A 21,496-nucleotide genomic window follows, 5' to 3' on the forward strand; every position below is an offset into this window, starting at 1 on the left:
ACTGCAGAAAAAATATTCACTCCACCGTCGCCTGCTGTCGCCCGCACCACAATAGCTTTTGGCGGCATTTTAAGAAATCAAGCCGCAACAGTTAAGAAAGGTTCCACTAGATAGGTTCCACGTTCTGCTTGGAACGCACGTGGAGTAGGGCAACGCGCTTCTATAAACGTTGAAGTATAGGCGCCTCGATTCACGCGCGTCTCCGCCGTACGGCACCGCTGGCATCGAGGCGCCCGGATGGAGGAGTGGAACTCGGTAAATTTAAAGCGTCTTGAGCAAACCTTTAGCGTGTTTACTTTGGCAGGAGCGCGACGGAAGAGGAACAGCATGAGAGGTGAGCGGGAAAGTGAAGGGAGGCATTTACTTGGCAAATGGCGGCAAAGACTATTGTCTTTTGTCGACATTTGCAACGAAAGGAGCAGATACGCGGCTAATTTTTTTTGTTCTACCTTGATCTCATCTCTTCTCAACGCTGTTTTCTAGTTTAAGTTTTTATTTATTTTTGTAAAAACCCATCGGACGCCAACATTTAATAAAAGGTACGCTGCAATTTTTTTTATGCATTTGCGTTGTCGTTTAAGGTTAAAGACTGTCTGCGCGCTGAGCTATGTCGGCGTGTAGGCGCCGTGCCTGCAGTTGTAGTAGCTACTCGCTCGTGCGGGCGTCATTGGAAGGTGGAAAGTGCCGCTTTTTTCTTTTCTCGCCGCCGCCGCACAAATGAATGACGCTGGAACGGACAATTGGGCTAGTTTGTAGCTCTTTATCTTGTGTTCAAAGCGCTCCCAACACCGGGACGAAGTGCTATGTTTTTATCTTTCCACTCCTGCTTGGGCCTAATTCTGGCCTGCAGTATTGTCTAGATAAATAAATAAATAATAAGACAGAAACTGGAAAATAGCACCGCGAGCGGACGCAGATTTTAAGGCGAAAGTTTTATGTCTCATTAGAGGGTAACCAAGGCTGACCTCGAATGACCCCGGAATTGACATTAAGTATGCAAAAACCGAAGAGATGGAAGGGAAGCCGGAAGCGAACCAAGGTATGCTGCTTTGTCTAAGAGATGATTAATGATCACAAAAATTATTAATGGTGGATCAGTAATTTATATATCTGATTATTGAGATAGAATTAAGGTGGATTAACATGGACCAAGACGAGTAAAGATGCATTAGGATGCATTAAGAAGGATCGAAATCAATTAGGGCGGAATTGTTATTGATTAGTGATCTGTAGTACTGATTAGCAAGTTGAGATAAGCGTAGATTAAGATTAATTAGGTTGTATTAAGAAAGATTGCAGTGTATTAAGACAAAAATTGATTGAAATGGTTTAAAGTGGAATTATGGGGATTATGGGGATGAAGATGCGCTAAAAGGAACTAAAATAAATTTAGGTGAATTAGGGTAGGTTAAAGTGTGATTATGGTGTATTAAATTGGAGTTAAATGGACCAGGGTGGATTACGGACGGTAAAATAGCGTTGCTGCTGTGTTGATATGTGGGTAGCTCTGTGTCGTATTTCTTTCTTTGTCCCTGTTTTGTGAGCGCTTTTACCACCAAGTGCCGCAATGGACCTTTTCCATGACCTTTATCTGCGCATGTGCTTGCAGGAGCGGCCATTGTTTTTGGGGCTCTCTTTTATCGGAGTTGCCGGTTCTGATGGATTCCGGGGGAAATTTTAGACAAACTTCAATCAGATTCTGGGTGACACTCGGTGGCCGCTGCTAAAGAGCTAACTCATGGAACGGTTGATAACTCCCGTTGGGGAACAGTTTAAACTTGGTAAACAGCGCACACAAATGGTAACTTTTGCGCATGATGTTAAAGGAAGCGGAGCGCGATTTTCATGCAACGCAAGCCTCTTAGTCATTGCCATGGGCGCGCCGCGAGATTAGCAATAGTGGTCAACAGCCCCACCAGCTACCGTGTATGAAGTAGCCACCAAATGTGTTTTTCGTATTCCCCGCTACTAGCGCTGTTTTTGGAGTAGAGCAGGTCCATTGGTCATTGTCGGTCACATGGGCGGGAAGCACTTTCGGTTCAACTGCTGGGTCCTTCCCGCAAGCGCCGAATGTGATCGTACATTCTTCCTATCGCATCGTCGCTTTCTTGCAAGTTTTTTCCCCTTTCATGGTGGGCTAGGGGCCAGTGTAAAATAATGCAGAACGCCAGGATGCCTGTTTCTCTCCCGCAGAAACAGTAGGAATCAGGAAAGGCCCTTCAGGATCCCAAGCGGAAATAGGCAGCAAAGGAGCGAGAAATATGAGATCATTCAATACCGTGGGGCTCATTCCTTTCCTCAGGCAACACAGCGCAGTGAACTTCGCCCGGCTGTAAAAAAATTACCTCCACAGTTTTCTAATTGTCCCTGTGCTCTGATGTGGACAGCGTGTAATTTTATGGTCCAAAAAAGGGCATTCGTGAATTAACATTGGTTGAGACTTCATTTGATTACCAGAGGCTGTGGCGCATGCAAGTTCACAACCTCTGATACACAATTTACAGCTTTCTCATTTGCCTCATTTCTATCTTGTTTTTTTACCCCTTTTTGTACACTGGATATCTCTGTACTTGCCAGAAAATAACGCAGAAACATAAAAATCTAGTAAGTATAATTTCCGGAGAATTTCTTTTTTTAAATTTAACTATCCGAAACGCTTTCATCGGCGTGATAAGATGCTGTGCATGCGAATGTCATAAAAATAGAGCACATACCCTTTAATATTATTCGGCTTTGGGCACCTAATAGAAATGCAAACCAAGTACTTTGCTTTGCCGCTGCGACTGCGAAATATCTTGTAATTTGCCCAGCTTGAACTGTGCTTGCGGCAGTCTTATTCGAAGGTATGGACTGGCCAGGTACGGTCATGTACATCGGTGTCATTTCATGACATTGTCAGTACGTCAGGTGGGTCAGTGCATGAGTGTCAGTACATCAGGTGGGCCCGGCCAGACTGAGGAATATAAATGAACCTTCTCCAGTATCTGAACTGTCCGGAATTCGAAATTGTGAACTGCAAATTTATTTGAAAGTAACCATGATGGGGAGAACCATAACGTATCGATATAAATTATTTATTTACTGAAAACTACAGGCAAAAGAGCAAGAAACGGGGCAAGCATGCTGGTCAGTTGAACAGCACGGGAGTTTAAGAGCCATGACATGGCCAAGCTGGCCGGCACCTTTCGTGGAAAGCCGCTCTTGGTGCGTACATAAATAATCGCTGAACTAACGGGCGACCAGAAGCTTGTTACACAAAGCGGTTTTCTTTAACAAGGAAAATCAAGGCTGTAAAACGAGGCGAAACTGCGATCCTTGCTCGTCTTCAGGCTGCCTCTCGCGTCAGCCTGCGCTCGACCCTGATCTTGATGCCATCCTTGGGGACGAGCGTCAGAGCGCGAGAATGCGGCCGAACAGGCGAAGCCATTGAGTCCAGCAAGCTCAGCTTGCACGTTTGCAGAAGCTGAATCAACACTGACTTGACTATAAGTGGTCCTAGCTCCCTCCCTATGCAGGACCTCGGACCCAGACCGAAAGGAACGTAAGATCCCGAGGGGTATCGCTCTGAACTACCGGCTGCAAACCTCTCCGGAACAAACTCTTCTGGGTTAGGCCACAGGACCGGGTCACGGTGAATGAGCCAAGAGGAAGCAAGCACGTTTACGCCGGCGGGTATGAACTGTCCACAGGCTGTCGTGTCTTGCGTACAGCGCCTAGTCACAGTCAGTGGAACGGGTGGGTAAAGCCGTAGTCCCTCTTTGACCACCATGTCCAGTCGCTTGAGTTGGCGCAACTCATCGTAGCTTAGCTGTTGGGAACCTCTGTTGGGGAAAAGTTGGTCGATTTCTTTGAGAATCTCGTTCTGTTCGCTTGGATGTTTCGCCAGGAGATATATCAGGAAAGAAAGAGCAGAAGACATCGCCTCGTAGCCGGCCAAAAGGAGAATCACGATGTTTGACGTGATATCTTGGTCATCCAGATACCTTTCCCGATCTGAAGCGGTTTCGAGATGGTTCTTAAGGGCAGCCATTTGCTCATCCATAATTATCCGCAGCAAGTCGGGCCCCTTCGGACCCTTGCCAGAGCGTCGTGATCGCATGGCATCTCGCACGTGGTTCATGAAGTTGCCAATTATTCTGGCGTGCTTAGTGAACGGATATATCCAGCTTAAAACATGTCGCAGTGCAGGTATTGCGAAGGCGATGTCAATGGCGGAGTCCTCCAACTCATCCGTTATGTGTATCATGCCTTTGAGAGCTCGGTCATGTAAGTCTTCCTGGCAGCCTACCTGGAAGGAACAAAAAAGTTGGTTTTCTATTTTGTCGTAATACTGCTCTTTTTGTTTCTCTCAAGATTGCGCCAGCGTTAACCAAAATTATGACGCAGTCTGGTCTTATTTCTTAACGCAATCTTTTGTATTGAATTTGCAGCTTGTCCGATTCACCTTCCACGACAGCAGTGCCTTGGCCATGAACTCCATGGAGAAGGCCGTGGCATGTCTGAACACTTCCACGTATCCATTACTCCGGCAATCTTTTTCAAGACCTTCCACAAAACAGGCCGCACAAAGATTTGCAGGTGTCGAGAGCGCCTTCATATTTTTCGGAGTGAACACGTGCTTGAATGCCGCTCGCACTCTCTTGTAGTCCGGTCCTGAAAGTAAGCAAAAACTTTTGATGAAGCAAACGCTGCGTAGTAAATCCCGGTTACCTCCTGTTTAAAGGATCCATGTAGACAAAATACAAGTTTGTTTTATTCGAAAGGTTGACTGTTTTATAGTGCACCCAGCGCTTGTCAGGCAGCAAACGATGCTTTATTCACTGAGAAATTAATCCATTTGTGTTAAGATTTTAATTCTCCCTCCAAATTGTGTCTTGTGACGTCTGCGATGACGTAACCAGGACAGGTTATCAGGCAAATGTTAGTCCGCCGTTAAGCCTGCAGCGGACCGGGAATGTCTTGTTTATCGTCAGTCCTCCTAGATGGCGCCACGCCACTGCGCATGACCACGGTCCGCCCTCGCTTTATTTCTGACCGAGGCTCTACAACAGTCACGTCATAGAAGGTCGCTTCCCTGATAGGTCAGTATCATGTGAGATAACACCGAAGCGCCGGAATGCTGTGCAGATATGAGAAGCATAGTGGGTGCAGTACCATATAGTGCTCACTGGTACTTCTATGTTTACGTGTACTTTCGTAACTTCCATTGTTTATCCCACCATTCTCACTCCTATAAAATGAACATGCCTTATATTTAAAGGGGCCATGAAGACAAAATACAAGTTTGTTTTATACGAAAGATTTCGTGTTTTCTAGTGTCCCCAGCGCTTGTCCGGATGCAAGCAATGCTTTGTTCACTGAGAAATTAATCAATTTACGTTAAAACTTCGATTTTTCCGCTAAATGGTGTGTTTTCGTGGTCTGCAATGACATCACAGGAACCGACCACTCTGCAGCCGATTGGAAAGACTTGTTTACCGTTAGTGAACCTAGATGGCGCCACCATACCGTGGCAAGCCGTTTTCTGCCTCTGGTTTGTTTTTGATGGTATTTGAACATGGCTTGTTTTTGTTCAGGGAGAAAATAATCGCTTCGTGGAACACACTGCTCGCATCCACAAATATGGTCACGTAAGACAACGTTGCTTGCGTCAATCTGTCAGTGTCGTCTAAAACTCCCCAAAAGCCCCGCAGTCCTGTGCAGCTAAACCAAGCATAGTGCGCGCAGTACCAACAGCAGTACGTATCGGTACTTGTATGTTTACGTGTGCTTTCGTAACTTCCACTGTCGGTTCCACGATTCTTACTGCTTTAAAAAGAATGTCGCCTAAATTTAAGCGCAAATAGCTCGTTTGGCTAGCTTATAAGCTCTGCCTAATTTGCGGTTCCTTTTGTCGGCCTCCGCCAATAGCAGAGCTGGCTCGTATGACATCATACGCTCTGTTGCGGGAAATGAGCGAGTGGGTCGCATGACCAGTTCCTTTTTAAGTGCAGAGCACTTTATGCGCTCGCCTTGTCGTCCCAGCTCGCTCGCTGGAACCAAGCATATCGCCACGGCGTTACAGTGTAGCCTGTCACGGTACCTTCGCCGCGGCGGAACCCTCGTCTTCTGAGTGAGACGAAGCTAAACATGTAAGCTTGTGGGGATTCGCAGGGGGCGTCCACTTAGAATCTTCCGTCGTTTGGGGCCACTAAACACTGTTGTATAGCGTGTCTGAGAAAATGTTTGCGCTAAATGTCTTAAGGCAACCCGCTTCCGTTCTGCTTAGTTTTCACTGACCACGATTTATTCGGAACCTCGAGAGTTATAATCGGTATCTTCTGAATAGCCAGGTCGATTCATGCGCAATTTTTGTGGGCAGCCTGTTCTCTCACCTGCTTACTGCGTTGGCGCCAAGCTAATAATCTTTGTAAAGCGATCTTGGTCGCTTTACAAACCTTGGCCGCTGTAACCTCGGCGGTGTTAAGGTTAAATCGGTCATCAAACCTGCCCCTGGATGCTGCCCTTCCAGAAATTTCCAATGGCGTCCTGCCGCCTGGGGGCAAGTGCAAAAAACGCAGGCGCAAAATAAGCCAGCGAAGAAGTTTCGGGCCACCGCGTCGCCGTAGCTAGCCTTTTGTGCTAGGAATCTGGCTTGTGCCGCTGGCTGTTTTATACACATACGTACATATACGTGCAAGTAGTAAATAGATACGGCGGGTTCTCTCGTTCACCCGTATGTACCTTTGACTGCGCCTGTATCGTAAGGCGAAACATTTCAACGAAATCCAAGCAGAAACGAAGCCTATACCTCCCGTGGTGACGTATCCCATTTCAAAATATTTTTCTGCTGAGGTTTGTCTATTTTAAAAAGCACGTGCACTGCAAAAGGTCCCCTGTTTACCTGTTTTAAAGCTTTTGGCATTTAATTAATTAGAAAGTGCTGCTGTGGCAAGTGGGATATTGTATTCACAACACTCAAAGGAGCCGTTGACACTTAGCTGCTCATTTAAATCAAAGAAACCATTGTAGATGTTGCACGAGTTCATTTTTCTTAATATGTTCTCAAAACGCTGCTCAGGGCCCAGAAAGATAACCTTCTGGCTCCCGTTCACAGCAGCCTTTATATCACTCTTTCCCTCAGCCTATCCCAAACAGACGCTCTGAAGCGCTCGGGGACGCGGCCCACTGTTCAGCTTACCATTCAACTGAAAGAGGCTGCTCTTAAATGGCTCCGTTTCGACGAAACCCGTCACTCTGTCCAGAAATATGGCCGATTTCTTGACAAAGCACTCGTGCACCATTTCAGGGTCCCCGATAACCAGAAAGGGTTCACCTCCAAAATAGATGCCAAACTTGGTCCCGTACTTCTGTCTCCACTGGCTCAGCATCTGGGTAAAATCACAAAAAAGCGGTGCAAAAGGCCTTTAATAGCGTTTCCTTTTTTAAAGAAAGCTGCGCACAGAAGGAATTATTGTTAAGAGATGGATGGGGGAAGAAGAAACCAAAACCCCGAAGGTTAACTAGTCTACATTGTCCGGTTGGTTACACGATGCGGCGAGGAAGGTGAGAAACAGGCAAAAAGAAAAGACAACAGGATGAAGAGCAGAAAAGAACACACAGAAATCTGCGCACACCACTTCTAGCAAGGCTCATAGGTGGCTATACGGGCCAGTAGGCTACTAGAGCTGCAGAACCGTTGTGATTACCCTTCGTAATTATGACGGAACAAGTTGTTTAGCCTTGTTACACTGACGATTGTGAATAGTGTAGATCGAATATAAAACACGTTCAACATATGTAGATAATGAGCAGGGGATGTTCAGCATTTTGGCGAAGGCAATATTCCTATTGATTTTTATCGGAGATATCCTGAATGAATGTCAAAGTACGTGTGCGTGTTGGTCATAAAATCTTTTCACGAGTCAGGCAAAGAGATAGTGTTGATCTACTTAAATCAAGGCACTACATGAAGTAAAAAATACCCAGTTCATTGAAAAATAAAAAAAGTTCCCTCCAGTCTCATTACACTAACTTCTTGTGCAGTTCTTGAGCATGTAATTCATAACCAAATGTTCAGTTTGCTGTAAACATACGATGCTCTTACCAGCTATCAATATGGATTTGTAAAGGGCTACCTGACGACTCGACTGGTTGCAACAGTGCATGATTTCGCCAAATTAACCAAAAATTAAGAAAAAAACAAACGTCATATTTGTAGAATTCTCGAAAGCTGTCCGCACGCTTTCTTACTTTAAATTTACGTGCATATTTTGAAAGTAAAAAAAAAAAAAAACAGATCGGATTTAAGTACAGTTTGCTGCTGAGCACGAGGACGCGGCGGCCGCTTTTCTGATGGAGGCAACAAGCAAAAACGCCCGTGTATACGAGATTTCGGCGCACGTTAAAGATCCCCAGGTGGTCAAAATTAATCCGGAGCCCTCCACTACAGCACGCCTCATCGCCTGCGGTGCGTCGGTGGCTTAAACCCTACAATCAATCAATTTTAGTACAGTTATATAGCCGCGAACAATTTGTTGTTTTGAAACGCTTTCAGACATTTATCAGTTGATTCTAGTGTTCCCAGACCTCTGTTCGTGGTCAGCTTCAGTAGATTTCGTACATTTATGATACAGTTGAAAGCGTCAGAGAAAATGAGCGAATCTGCTTTGACGGTTGCATGACGCATTCAAAATAGGGTCGGCGTACCTTGGCATATGTCGATTAATTTTGAAAAATCTTTTTTTATTCTTGTGTCTTTAAAAAGGGACCCTATTTTAATATCTTGCCGAAATATTCTTCCCTCCGAAGTTTCCCCCTGCGTTATCTCGGTTTAAGCATAACAAATGAGCATGATTTGAATAGGTACATTGATTCCACTCGAGCTATGCCAACCGAAAGCTTTTTTCAAAAGAAGACTTAAACTTTTTACTCCTTTGTGCACCAACCTCCTGCGCACCAATTCTAGTTGAAATTGTCACACTCCCTTCTTTAGGGCCATTATTTCAAACGCCTCACCTGCCTTTGAACCACGATTACCAAAACAGAATAGAGAAAAAGTTTGCCTGCCACAGTTTCAAATAATGTTTGCATAAAATATTTATAAAAAGTTAATTAGGCATAACAGAATTAATGACGCTGTCTTTTGGGTGTGCCTCTAGGCGCAGCCTCAAAAATAACACCTTTTTCAAAGTTAATTGGAATAACTTGTACAAAGAGGGGCGCTATGCCATTTTGTAGTCACTCGGTATCTGTTTTAGTGCCCCATAAATATGAATATTACATATTTGTGTACACATATAAGGTGTTACATCGATAAAAGAACGTCCTAAAATTTTTTTCCTGATTTCCCCGCTGCTCCGTTTGCGCCCAGACTTTACGCGAAAGTCGCATTTCGTGGTATATTTTGTTTAAAACCAAGAATAAAAGCGACACTCACCTGGCTATTCAGAAAATAAATAAATACGATGCTAACACATTGTTAAATGACGGCCGATTTGGTTGTTCAGGCTAAATTTCGAATGGCGGCGTCACCGTATGCTTTTTTTATTGCCTTCTTTGACAGGATGACAAACAAAACTCACGTGACTGATGATGTATACACTGAATACTCAATACTCAATACAATCACCAAAACCCGCGATGGCGGTTCATGGAAGGAGCCAAAGGACGCGGCAGACGATCATAAAAACATCTTCGTCGATAGTTTGTGATGGTCACAAATAATTACATAAGAGTCCATAGGAATCATAATGAACTTTTCTTACACGTCATCGTTGCCAATACAAATAAACATTTTTTTTTCATGTGCTTTCGGAACGTCTGCCGTGTGCTGTGCCAGGTTCCAAGTTCAGCCGTTATAAGTTCAGCATGAACGTCGAAATTGAGCATTTTTGTATAAGCGGAAATCGTGTTTATTTTTCTCTGAATAAACAGTTGGCTGCCGGATTTTTTCTTAGTGTTAAACATAATAACCCACAAAATTCGACCTTAGTGTAAATTATGGCGAGAAAAGTGCTACGATATGCTCTGGAAAAACTCCTAAAAGTGCTTATTTATCGACGTAATACCCGTGCTGCACGAGCGTTTGAAAAGTCATTTGACTTGAATGGCGTTTGAAATTTGAAATGCCATTCCAACTGGAAGGAGTTCTGCCGATCTACAGGACAGTTCTCAAAGGCAGTTGAAAGTTTCTGCATTCACCCGCCTTGTTTTGGTGTCGCCCCTGCTTTCCCGTTTCGCTCTCATTACTTTACAAAAAAATTTAATGCCAGACGAAAAAACATCTTTGTGAGTGACAAAATTGATTATAATCGAAATACAAGAGCAAAACGTGCAGAAAATAGGCAATTTCTTGGGGGAGTGATCGGTGTTGAGAGTACCAAGTTCTTCTGTAATCGTAGATAGGGTGATACTAGACAAAAACAAAAGAAGAATTATTAAAAGCGGAGTCATTAAAAACCGCCCATTACTCGTAAAATATTTTTTGGGTAAATACAGCACGCATAAACTGCGTGCGAAACTTTCAACGTTCGCGTTTTAAAGGCCTCTGAGCATTTCAAAGGTCGGTTGTCGTGCTCCTTCGACTCAAATGGCATTTCAACCAAATTCCCTTGAAAAAATTAAACCCGTTCCGCTGAATGTGAAAGCTTTCGGAAGTGCACAGCACGATTCGCCATACTGGGCTGTAGCGTCGTTATTCGCTCACTGCTACCACCCAGTGCAATGCAAATTTCCCGCCTTCACAATGCTCGTGCGCCCCCTGCCTGAAACTGCGCACGCGGGAGTTCTGTCTTTTGTGTGTTTGTGTGTGTGTGTGTTTGCTTTTCCTCCCGCACGGGCCGGCGTTGCACTGCCACTTTTTTTTCGCTTACTATCGTAAAAACCAACCCAAAGGGCGTTCCTAACTAAATGAACGCGGGTGCTGCCGGTGAATTACGTATATTTTGCCTCAAATGTACCTAAAGATTTCTTTGGGCTAAAAAACGGCGAAATGTATGACAAGCACCAGCGGTTCAAGAGTTTCGAACGCTTATGACTATATAAACCACTTAGCTTCCGAAGCCTTTATCTACCGCCGCGACGTCAGCCGGTACGACGGAACGCCGTGTGGCGCTACTTGGGTAGAGCGAGCGAGCTACGACGACAAGGCAAGCCGATGAAGTACCCTGCACTTAAAGCGTCCTGTAGCAGCGCAAAGGCGTGATTTGAGCCAAATGACATTCGATTCAAAGGCCTTCCAAACGCTATTATAGCACAGGTATGACACCCTGTGCACACATACACACATACGTACGTACACAAGAAACGAAAAAGTAAACAGAGCAGGGGTTGGAGATTTTGAAGATATTTCTCCGCCATGTGCCTAGCCAGCCACCTCGAAGTGACTTTTTGATAACGCCAATTTAAATAAGATCCGGCTGCACATACTCTATTTATGCTGCCAGCGTTATATTAAAATAGAATTTTTTTCCGATTTTTCGAAGGCATGCTCCTCTTAACTTTTGTTTTTCCTGTAAATACATACAAACATACATACATACATACATACATACGTGCATACATACATACATACATACATACATACATACATACATACATACATACATACATACATACATACATACATACATACATACATACATACATACATACATACATACATACATACATACATACATACATACATACGAGCATACGTACATACATACATACATACATACATACATACATACATACATACATACATACATACATACATACATGTAGCCAATCAGAAATGGGAAATTAGGGGCTCGGTGAATTAAGACAGAATAAGGGTTGGCAGTCAAGAAGACCTCAGAAAGCAAAGGGGGGAATGTGGTAGGTCATAGAAACAGATGAATTATTGGAGACAGAGAGAAAGTGGTGAAAAAATGCCCGACGGGTGGGATCCGAACCCACGACCTCCAGAATACCGGTCTGGTACGATGATGCTTCCCCACCACTTTCTCGGGTATTTATGTTAAGATATTTTTTGTTTTCTGCACTTGGGGGTGGTAGCCACTACCACTCGTACTACTCGGGGTGAAGGGGACCTTCTTTTTAGCCCCTGGGCCGTGACTCGAGTGTCTACGACATGTCGAGAGTGGTCGACCAGCGTTGAACCCTCTCAGCTACCTTTGGCACCAAGACTGCCAGAACCGAGGCCCTCGCTATGCATGTAGCGAATCAGAAATGGGAAATGAGGGGCTCAGTGAATTAAGACAGAATGAGGGTTGGCAGTCAAGAAAACCTCGGAAACAAAAGGGGGGAATGTGGTAGGTCATAGAAACAGGTGAAGAATTTTTTGAGTCAGAAAGAAAGGGGTGAAAAAATGCCCGCCGGGTGGGATCCGAACCCACGACCTCCAGAATACCGGTCTGGTGCGATGACCACAACGCTACCGGCGGGGCTGTTTTCCCACCACTTTCTCGGGTATTTATGTTATGGTATTTTTTTCACCTGCACTTGGGGGTGGTAGCCAGTGCCACTCGGGCTACTCGGGGTGAAGGGGACCTTCTTTTTGTCCTTACATACATGCATACATACATACATACATACATACATACATACATACATACATACATACATACATACATACATACATACATACATACATACGTGCATACATACATACGTGCATACATACATACGTGCATACATACATACATACATACATACATACATACATACATACATACATACATACATACATCCATCCATCCATCCATCCATCCATCCATCCATCCATCCATCCATCCATCCATCCATCCATCCATCCATCCATACATACATACATATATACATACATACATACATACATACATACATACATACATACATACATACATACATACATACATAAATACTGGGTTACCTTCTAAAAACGAATCCAAAAGTATTCTGGCGTGAAATCTCTCGCGATCGTGATGCTAACCACATTACTTTAGATGATGAGAATCACCAACCTCTTTCTAACAGCCAGTGCTGTTCTGCTTTGAATACGTTTCTTGCCTCAATGTTTACTGGGGAAGACCCATCCACATTACCTAACGTGCCAGATTATGATTACCAGTACATGAATCCTTTTGAAATTACGGCCGAAGGTATAGAATATCTGATAACAAAGCTGAAGGTGTCCAGCTACGCTGGCGCTGATAATATTAACTGAAAAGTACTAAATACACCATTTCCACTACAAGTGAAATTCTGTGCTATATTTTTCAACAATCTTTAGAGTCTGAGAAGATACCTCACGACTGCTGGAAAATTGCCAAAGTTACCCCATTGGTTAGATCAGGAGACAAATATCTACCCCAAAATTACCGTCCAATTTCCCTTACATCCATTCGCTGTAAACTTTTGGAACACATTATCGCTTCCCACATTTACAACCATCTTGAGTCTAACCAGCTCTTTTTCCGCAACCAACATGGGTTTAGAAAAAGGTCATGTGAGACACAACTGCTATAATTCACTACTGACCTTCACTCAAACATGAATTATAACCTCCAAATAGACTGCATTTTTCCCGACTTTTCGAAAGCGTTTGACCGTGTGACCCACTGCCGCCTAATCTCAAAACTATCTGCTCTTAAATTGGACTCACTAACCTTATCCTGGCTTCGAAATTTCCTTTCTCTCCAGCAACAGTTCACTGTCATCGACAATGATTCGTCGTCAATGTGCGATGTAACTTCCGGGGTGCCACGATGCAGCGTGCTTGCCCCGCTGCTGTTTGTTATTTTTATTAAGGACTTCACTCATGACGTTACATCATTCATACGAATATTCGCCGACGACTGCATAATCTACCATCCTATCAAAGACGTTAACAATCATTACGCACTACAGGAAAATTTTGACGTGATTGTCAAATGGTGTGAAACGTGAAACGTGGCAAATGGTTCTAAACGAACCGAAATGTAAACCATCTCATTTAGTCGTAAGCATGAACCCTCCATTTTTTCATGCCGTATAAATAACGGACTGCTCTCGCATGTTTCCACAAACAAATATTTGGGCGTACAATTCACACAAAATCTTTCATTGTCCCCTCACATTACTAATACCTGCGCAAATGCCTCGAAATCACTTGAGTACCGACATCGTAACCTACATTCCCCCCCCCCCCCCTGCTAACACCCGAAAACTAGCTTACGAAACTTTTGTTCGTCCTCAACTCGAATTTACCTCACTAGTCTGGTCCCCCAACCAAAATTACTTAACCAACATGATCGAGGCAGTTCAAAATAGGGCAGTGTGATTCATTTCTCGTAATTATAATTTCTGCTGCAGCGTAACACAACTTAAAAGGGATTATTCAATTCAATTATTATCCACTCGCCGCAATGTTTCTCTTTTATGCGTCTGTCATAAATACGTGAATGGCACTAAAATGACCAGACTTCCAATTGAACGACCCGCCTACTTATCAACTAGACTACACAACCGGCTTAGTTTCTCGCGCATGTACGGTAAAACAACCTCTTTGAACGCATCCTCATTGCTTCGAGCCATCACGTTGTGGAACGATCTTCCCGATAACTTAGTATCTGACACCGACCAAGTTTCCTTCCGCAACAAATTACTCTTACATTTCAATTGATAATTTTAGGTTCATTGCTTCGTTCTTGTATGTGCCTCAGCTCGCCCTGACAGACAGGGGCCACGAGCTGCTGGGAACATATGGGTCCCGTAACTAGGGAACCACCCCGTCTGGTGCCAGCATGCACCACCGATTTCGTTTTGGGCTCAATAAAAGTTGATTCCTCCTCCTCCATATGGCATTTTTAACCACTTTATAGCCAATTGCCCACTTATTTTTTGTGCTTTATTTTTGTTAGTTTAGACCTATCTGAACGAGCTGTTCACACTTCCTGTCAGTGCTGTCATGATTTCCCCTGTTTATTATACCCCAACCTATGCCAATGTAAGTTAAACATATTGTACACTTTCCTAACTGCTGTGTGCCATGAACTGCATCTTTTGAGTTGTTCGGTGATGATGTATGATACCAATTTATACATAGTTAGTTCTTGTTTCTTTGTTACTCATGTTTCGTGCTTACTTTTTGGCACGTTCCGCCCATTTACTTGTTGTACATGCCTTTGTTAGCCCCCCTTACTCAATGCCCTAACCAAGGGCCTGTAAGGTACTTGTAAATAAATAAATACATACAGATGCACATACATACACACTAACATGCATGCATGCATGCATGCATACATACATACATACATACATACATACATACATGCATGCATGCATGCATACATACATACATACATACACATGCACATACATACATACATACATATACACATACATACATACATACATAGATACATACAGAATAAGGGTTGGCAGTCAAGAAAACTTCGGAAAGCAAAGGGGGGAAATGCGGTAGGTCATAGAAACAGATGAATTTTTTGAGTGAGAAAGAAAGTGGTGAAAACATGTCCGCCGGGTGGGATCCGAAACCGCCACCTCCAGAATACCGGTCTGGTGCGATGACCACTACGCTACTGGCGGAGCTGTTTCCCCACCACTTTCTCGGGTATTTATGTTAAGGTATTTTTTGTTTCCTGCATGCATAGCGAGGGCCTCTGTACTTGGCAGTCTTGAGCCAAAGGTAGCTTAAGAGGGTTCAACGCTGGTCGACCACTCTCGACGTGTTGTAGACACTCGAGTCACGGCCCGGGGGTTAAAAAGAAGGTCCCCTTCACCCCGAGTAGTCCGAGGGGCGCTGGCTACCACCCCCAATTGCAGGAAATAAAAAATACCTTAACATAAATACCTTAGAAAGTGGTGGGGAAACAGCCCCGCCGGTAGCGTAGTGGTCATCGCACCAGACCGGTATTCTGGGGGTCGTGGATTCAGATCCCACCCGGCCGGCATTTTTTCACCACTTTCATTTTCACTCAAAAAATTCGTCATCTGTTTCTGTGACCTACCGCATTCCCCCTTTACATACATACATACATACATGCATGCATACATGCATACATACATGCATGCATACATACATGCAACATGCATACATACATACATACATGCATACATACATACATACATACATTCATGCATACATACATACATACATACATACATACATACATACATACATACATACATACATACATACATACATACATACATACATACATGCATGCATGCATACACACATACATACATACATATGTGTACGTTATAGGCTTGTTAAATCCTTCGAATTGTTTCTTTCTCGCAAGAAGGGGGGCAAACCAGTTATTTTCCACATTTCATAATCGCTTTATTACCTTTAGCTTGATAGGGTGATTTTTGTGCCTTCAATAAGGGCTTTTCATAAAAGGCTATATAGTACGCACTAAGACATACTTGCAGACCGCAAATTCTTGGTTTTGGCAGTTGCTAGGCTCTGTGGCCCAACAAATGGAAGTTTTGCGCGGTTTTTTGTGAATTGCAAAAAATTGGGTACATACTAAGTTCATGATTAACAGATGTTAGGGTTGTTAACGTGGCGAAGCACCAACGAGTCGCAAGCAGCTCTCAACATTAAATAAATGGCCTTCGTCAATGCAATTTCTACCTCGAGGCGGCTAGCCTTGGTGTGCCTCAAGTTTCCCCATAGAAATTCGGGCTCGGGACCCACGATGCCCATGTTGTTGAACAGCTGCAATTGTCGTCGACGTTTCATCGCACAGGCAGCGATGATGCCACACAGGATCGCAATAAGGGTGATAGCGATGCCCGCCGCTCGGTTCATTGTCTTGCAGTGGACACTGCAAAAGCAAGGCATATCTGTGAGTGATTGATTGTTCGATTGCTCGATTGATTGATTGATTGATTGATTGATTGATTGATTGATTGATTGATTGATTGATTGATTGATTGATTGATTGATTGATTGATTGATTGATTGATTGATTTGATTGATTATGAGGTTTAACGCTCCGACGCAACACAGGCAATGAGGTGCACCGTAGGGGAGGACTTTGGATAATTTTAACCCCCTGGGGATCTTTAACGTGCGCCGAATTCCTGAACACACGGCTGTTTTTGGCTTTTGCTTCCATCAGAAAAACGGCCGTTGCGGCCGGGAATCGAACCCGCATCCTTGGGCTCAGCAGCACAACGCCTTAGTGACTGAGCCACCGCGGTGGCTTTTTTGTGAGTGGGGAATGCAAGCTCCATTTTAAGGTGAAAGCCTTGTATCTCTTTGTTTCAAGCACGCGTTTTGTGAGGTACAGACAAAATATCGCCCAAAAATTAGAAGTTGCATGAGCCGGGGAGCGTGAGCCCGAGATCGCGAAGGAGGGCTGGAGGGGGGCCCTGATAAAGGACCCTCAGCGCGCACGGTGAAAGGGAAACAGCTACGTCAAAGGAGGGTAAGTGAGTTTTTGGACGTGAAGAAAGAGGAAAACAAATGGACTAGAAACATTCTGAACTCATCCCAGAGTTCACCAACCCGCAACCCCGCCCGGCATACAACCCAGCATACAACCCAGTCACTTTACTTCACTCGAGGTACCGACCGTGGCGAACCGGATGCTTCTAGTGATTTCTAACGAGCGGAACGAGCTTCGGAGGTTACTGTCCAAGCGGCTGGTCAACTGGTGACAACCATGGTCGCAAAGCTTCACAGAAAGTTCGAAATCAGATAAAGAAAAGGTTCAACTAGGCTTCCATCTTCACACTATTAAAAGCTTTTAACATTCACCGTAATTTTTTTCTCTGCACAGTGAAAACGGCTTCGAAGCCTATGAAGCACGATTTCACCTATTACAAAAATGTTACACAAGAGGTGGGATAGCAGCCTCCGTAAGAGGATCGCCATCCTAAACAGAGACCAAACAAAATTGGGGAAGCATATGCGACCGAATGAACAGAGATATCAGCAACGCGAAAACGTAGAAATTACTCCGGCAGCTGCTTGACCCGGATAAGGCTAGATCACTAGCGCAACAGCAGCTTCAGGGACTCATTTACAAATTCGATGGCTGCTCGAAAGAGCTACTAGACGACGTCTGCAATCGCTACATCGGCCCACCGACTCGCGAAATTCTTCCCGACTACACAGGTTCCGCAAATGAGGCCCTGAATGCCCACCTAACGGTAGCGGAGCTTAGAGGCGAAATTAACCGTCTCAGAACCAAAACGGCCATGGGCCCGGAGCGAATCAGCAGCAAAATGCAAAGAAACATAAACGACGAGTCCATCGACAACTTAACTAAGTATATGCATATATGCTGGGATAGAGGAGCGATTCCTCCGGAATGGAGAGAGGCTAATATATGCCTCATCCTAAAACCAGGAATTAACTGGGGCTCGAAAACCTCAGACTAATTTCCATCCCGTCGTGTTTAGAAAAACTGATGGAACACGTCATCCAAACTAGACTCAGCAGGTATGTTCACGACAAACAGCTGTATCCGGACACCGGGATCAATTTCAGGGCCAAACTGTCCCTATGTGACGTGATGCTCCAGATTAAAAAGGAAATCATAGAGAATAATAGCAAAGGTACGTTGGAATAATTGTTGGCCTAGAAGTCGCTAAGGCCTTTGACAATGATAAACATACCGCCATCCTGCACAGCCTGAGCTCACTGAACGTGGGTGTGAAAACATAGAACTATGCGAGGGATTTTCTCTCTAACCGGACAGTGACCATAAAGCTAGGGAGAGCCTTCCTCGAAAACATACCACTATAAAATCGGGACACGCCGCAGGGCTCGGTTTTCTGCCCTACCCTTTTCAACGTCGCCATGATAGGGTTCCCCAAGAGACTAAATTAGAGGAACTACGTTACATCATGTAGGCAGACGACCTCACGCTATTGATAAACCATGGCAGCAACGGACACATTGAGGAAGTCCTCCAAAAGGCGATAACAGAGGTCGAAAAATATATAGAGCCAATAGGGCTGAAATGCCCTGCCTAAATATTGGGGGCACTGTTCATTGTTCCAAACAACGTCAGGAAGGCACCTCGAAACGATTATGACAAAAGGCTTAGAGCCGGCGGAAAATACCCGCGGTGGAACGCATCAGGGTACTCGCACTATACGTCCAGGCAAACACCAAGAACACAGCGACAATTATGAAACTAGACAACAGTACAGAGTAAATCTGCAGAATGTTAAAGCGCATATCGAGCAAACACGGTGGGATAAATGAAGCAAACCTCCTCAAGCTTTTTCAGGTCTTCGGCGTCAGCCGGATTCTCTTTGTTGGACCCTTCATGAAACTCACCAAGGTAGAGAAAAGTAAGTTAGACATTATCATAAGAAAATGACTCCAAATTGCATTGGGTCTCCCCACTAACACCTCGACGGCCAAAATATTCAGTCTAGGGGTCTCGAACACCGTAGACGAACTGTTAGAGGCGACCAATGCGTCGCAGCAACGACTGCTAGGCAGTAGAACTGGTCGGCGAATGGTAGAACGACTGGGCTACAAACTTGGAGAGCTGGCTAAAGACATGAAAGAACTTCCTAAGCATGTTAGAGAAAAGCTAACGATGTTGCCCCTAAACAGGAAGATGAATTCGGCATATCACGAGGGCAGACGTAAGAGAAAGGCCAACGCCCTTCAAATCACATACGGAGGCGGGGCGGACGTCCTATACACCGACGCCGCAGAACACCCAAGAAAGCTCACACGGTAGTAGCAGTAACGGAAGACGGTATCCCGCACGTATGCTGCACAATAATCCCGCACACATGCTGCACAAGAAGCAGAGGAGGCATCGCCCTGGTCCTGACTAAGCCAGTAACAAGGGTGATAGACAGCGAGTCTAAGTCAGTTATTAGAAGTTACGACCGAGGCAGGATTTCAAATGCTGCCTGAAAATTCTCGCGAATGCTTAAGGGACAGCAGAACAGGTGGCGCTCATTTGGGCGCCAGCTCATCAGGGACTCATCGGGAAAGAAAAGGCGCATGCGACCGCCCGGAGTCTTACTTTCCGGATGATCACCGAGGATGCCCGAGACCCACTTGCAGAACCATCCCTGAGGGCACACGAACTTGAAAAATTTTACGAAATTACCCAACATTATAAACTAGCGCGTAAGGTACTTCCTCCGGTTAATTGACAGCTTAGCGCGAAAGAATAGGTCTACTGAAGCAAATGACAAACCGGGGTCTTCCCAAACGCTTTAGTATACAGCAAATGGCACCCTAAAGTATACGATTCTCGATGCAAGAACTGTTACAGCATCGCGGACCAACTCCACATGGCGTGGACGTGACCCTCTCACAACAGACTTCATAGAAGTAATGCGTCCAGGGAGGTCCGGTTACTCAGACAGACTGCAAGCACTCAGCGCAAAGTTATTATACTATAGCCACCGCGTGCCAAGGGATCCCGGCCGACAGGTGGGGGCGCAAAGGTTACTCTCTGTGCTTTTTACTAATGCAAATAAAGTTTCGTAGATATGTGCGTAGGTATCACTAAAGATTTAAGAAAGCCGAACTTCCGCTTGGGCCTCCCATGGCCTACTGTATTGTGCAAATGAATAACCCGAAGAGACACGCTAGGTAATGCACATCCCCGAAACGTGGCAATTAAAAATGAGTACAAACTTGCGTTCGATGAATTGTCGTATACTGCGTAGCTTCAATAGTTAAGCCATCTTTGTCCGGCATTTCTTTCACGCTGTTCTCGCATTCTGCGTTAAAGAGATCACCGGGGCTGCAGGGCCTGGTGATCTTCTATTCTACAACAGGCGAACGATTCGTGCGCTCTGAAACAGGTGGAGTTATTGTTATACGTAACTACAGCCGATCGGGCAGATTGCCAGGCAAGATGCCGAAAAAATGTGACCCCTGGCCCTCGTGGGGGTGTACCAAGTTTAACAGTAGCGAAAGATTACAATACATGGCGCGCGAGCAGCGGAACGAGAAATAATTGAATTGGCGTGAGAAAACATCCCCCATGTTTATCGTGGAAGGAGTGAGACGGGAGGAGAACAGCGTGAAAGATGGGCGGGGAGAGAAAAGGGGTATAGAGGTATTTACGTGTTGCACTTTATTACAATCCTGTTGAATTCTAATAAAGTGCATACATTTATGAATAGTGTTGTTCAAATGTACAGGACCTAGATAAATCAAATATTGCAGGCACAATTAGTTATTACATAATTAAATAACTGCACAGATATATTTAGACAAAGATTGCTTAGTTTCAGTCACTGTATAACCCGCCGCGGTGGCTCAGTGGCTAAGGCGTTGCGCTGCTGAGTACGAGGACGCGGGTTCGATTCCCGGCCGCGGCGGCCGCTTTTCTGATGGAGACTAAAAAGCAAAAATGCCCGTGGGTACGATATTTCGGCGCGCGTTAAAGATCCCCAGGCGGTCAAAATTAATCCGGAGTCCTCCACTACGGTGCGCCTCATCGCGTGCGTTGCGTCGGTGCGTTAAACCCTACAATCAATGAATCAATGAACCAATGAATGAATGAATGAATGAATGAATGAATCAATCAATCAATCA

General features: G+C 44.7%; 1 protein-coding gene across 1 annotated transcript; it reads right to left on the reverse strand.

The window, feature by feature from the left end:
* Positions 1-3,067: 3,067 nt before the first annotated feature.
* Positions 3,068-7,364, reverse strand: LOC144152934 (cytochrome P450 3A12-like). Its single transcript, XM_077684508.1, has 3 exons — positions 7,181-7,364; positions 4,445-4,653; positions 3,068-4,288 (listed from the first exon to the last, which is right to left on the reverse strand). The coding sequence occupies exons 1-3, from the start codon at positions 7,281-7,283 to the stop codon at positions 3,326-3,328; spliced, it is 1,275 nt and encodes a 424-aa protein (XP_077540634.1). The 5' UTR covers positions 7,284-7,364; the 3' UTR covers positions 3,068-3,325.
* Between the last annotated feature and the right edge of the window lie 14,132 nt (positions 7,365-21,496).

Source organism: Haemaphysalis longicornis, unplaced genomic scaffold (assembly GCF_048455015.1).
Source record: "Haemaphysalis longicornis isolate Haplotype H1 unplaced genomic scaffold, Haemaphysalis longicornis Haplotype H1 scaffold_9, whole genome shotgun sequence".
NCBI lineage: Eukaryota > Metazoa > Arthropoda > Arachnida > Ixodida > Ixodidae > Haemaphysalis > Haemaphysalis longicornis.

Excerpts from the sequence above, each read along its gene's own strand:
- LOC144152934 (XM_077684508.1), bottom strand. The coding sequence starts at position 7,283 with ATGGTGCACGAGTGCTTTGTCAAGAAATCGGCCATATTTCTGGACAGA. Across the intron at positions 4,654-7,180 it reads CAGCCTCTTTCAGTTGAATG|GACCGGACTACAAGAGAGTG; the intron begins GTAAGCTGAACA and ends GCTTACTTTCAG. Across the intron at positions 4,289-4,444 it reads AGGCACTGCTGTCGTGGAAG|GTAGGCTGCCAGGAAGACTT; the intron begins GTGAATCGGACA and ends TGTTCCTTCCAG.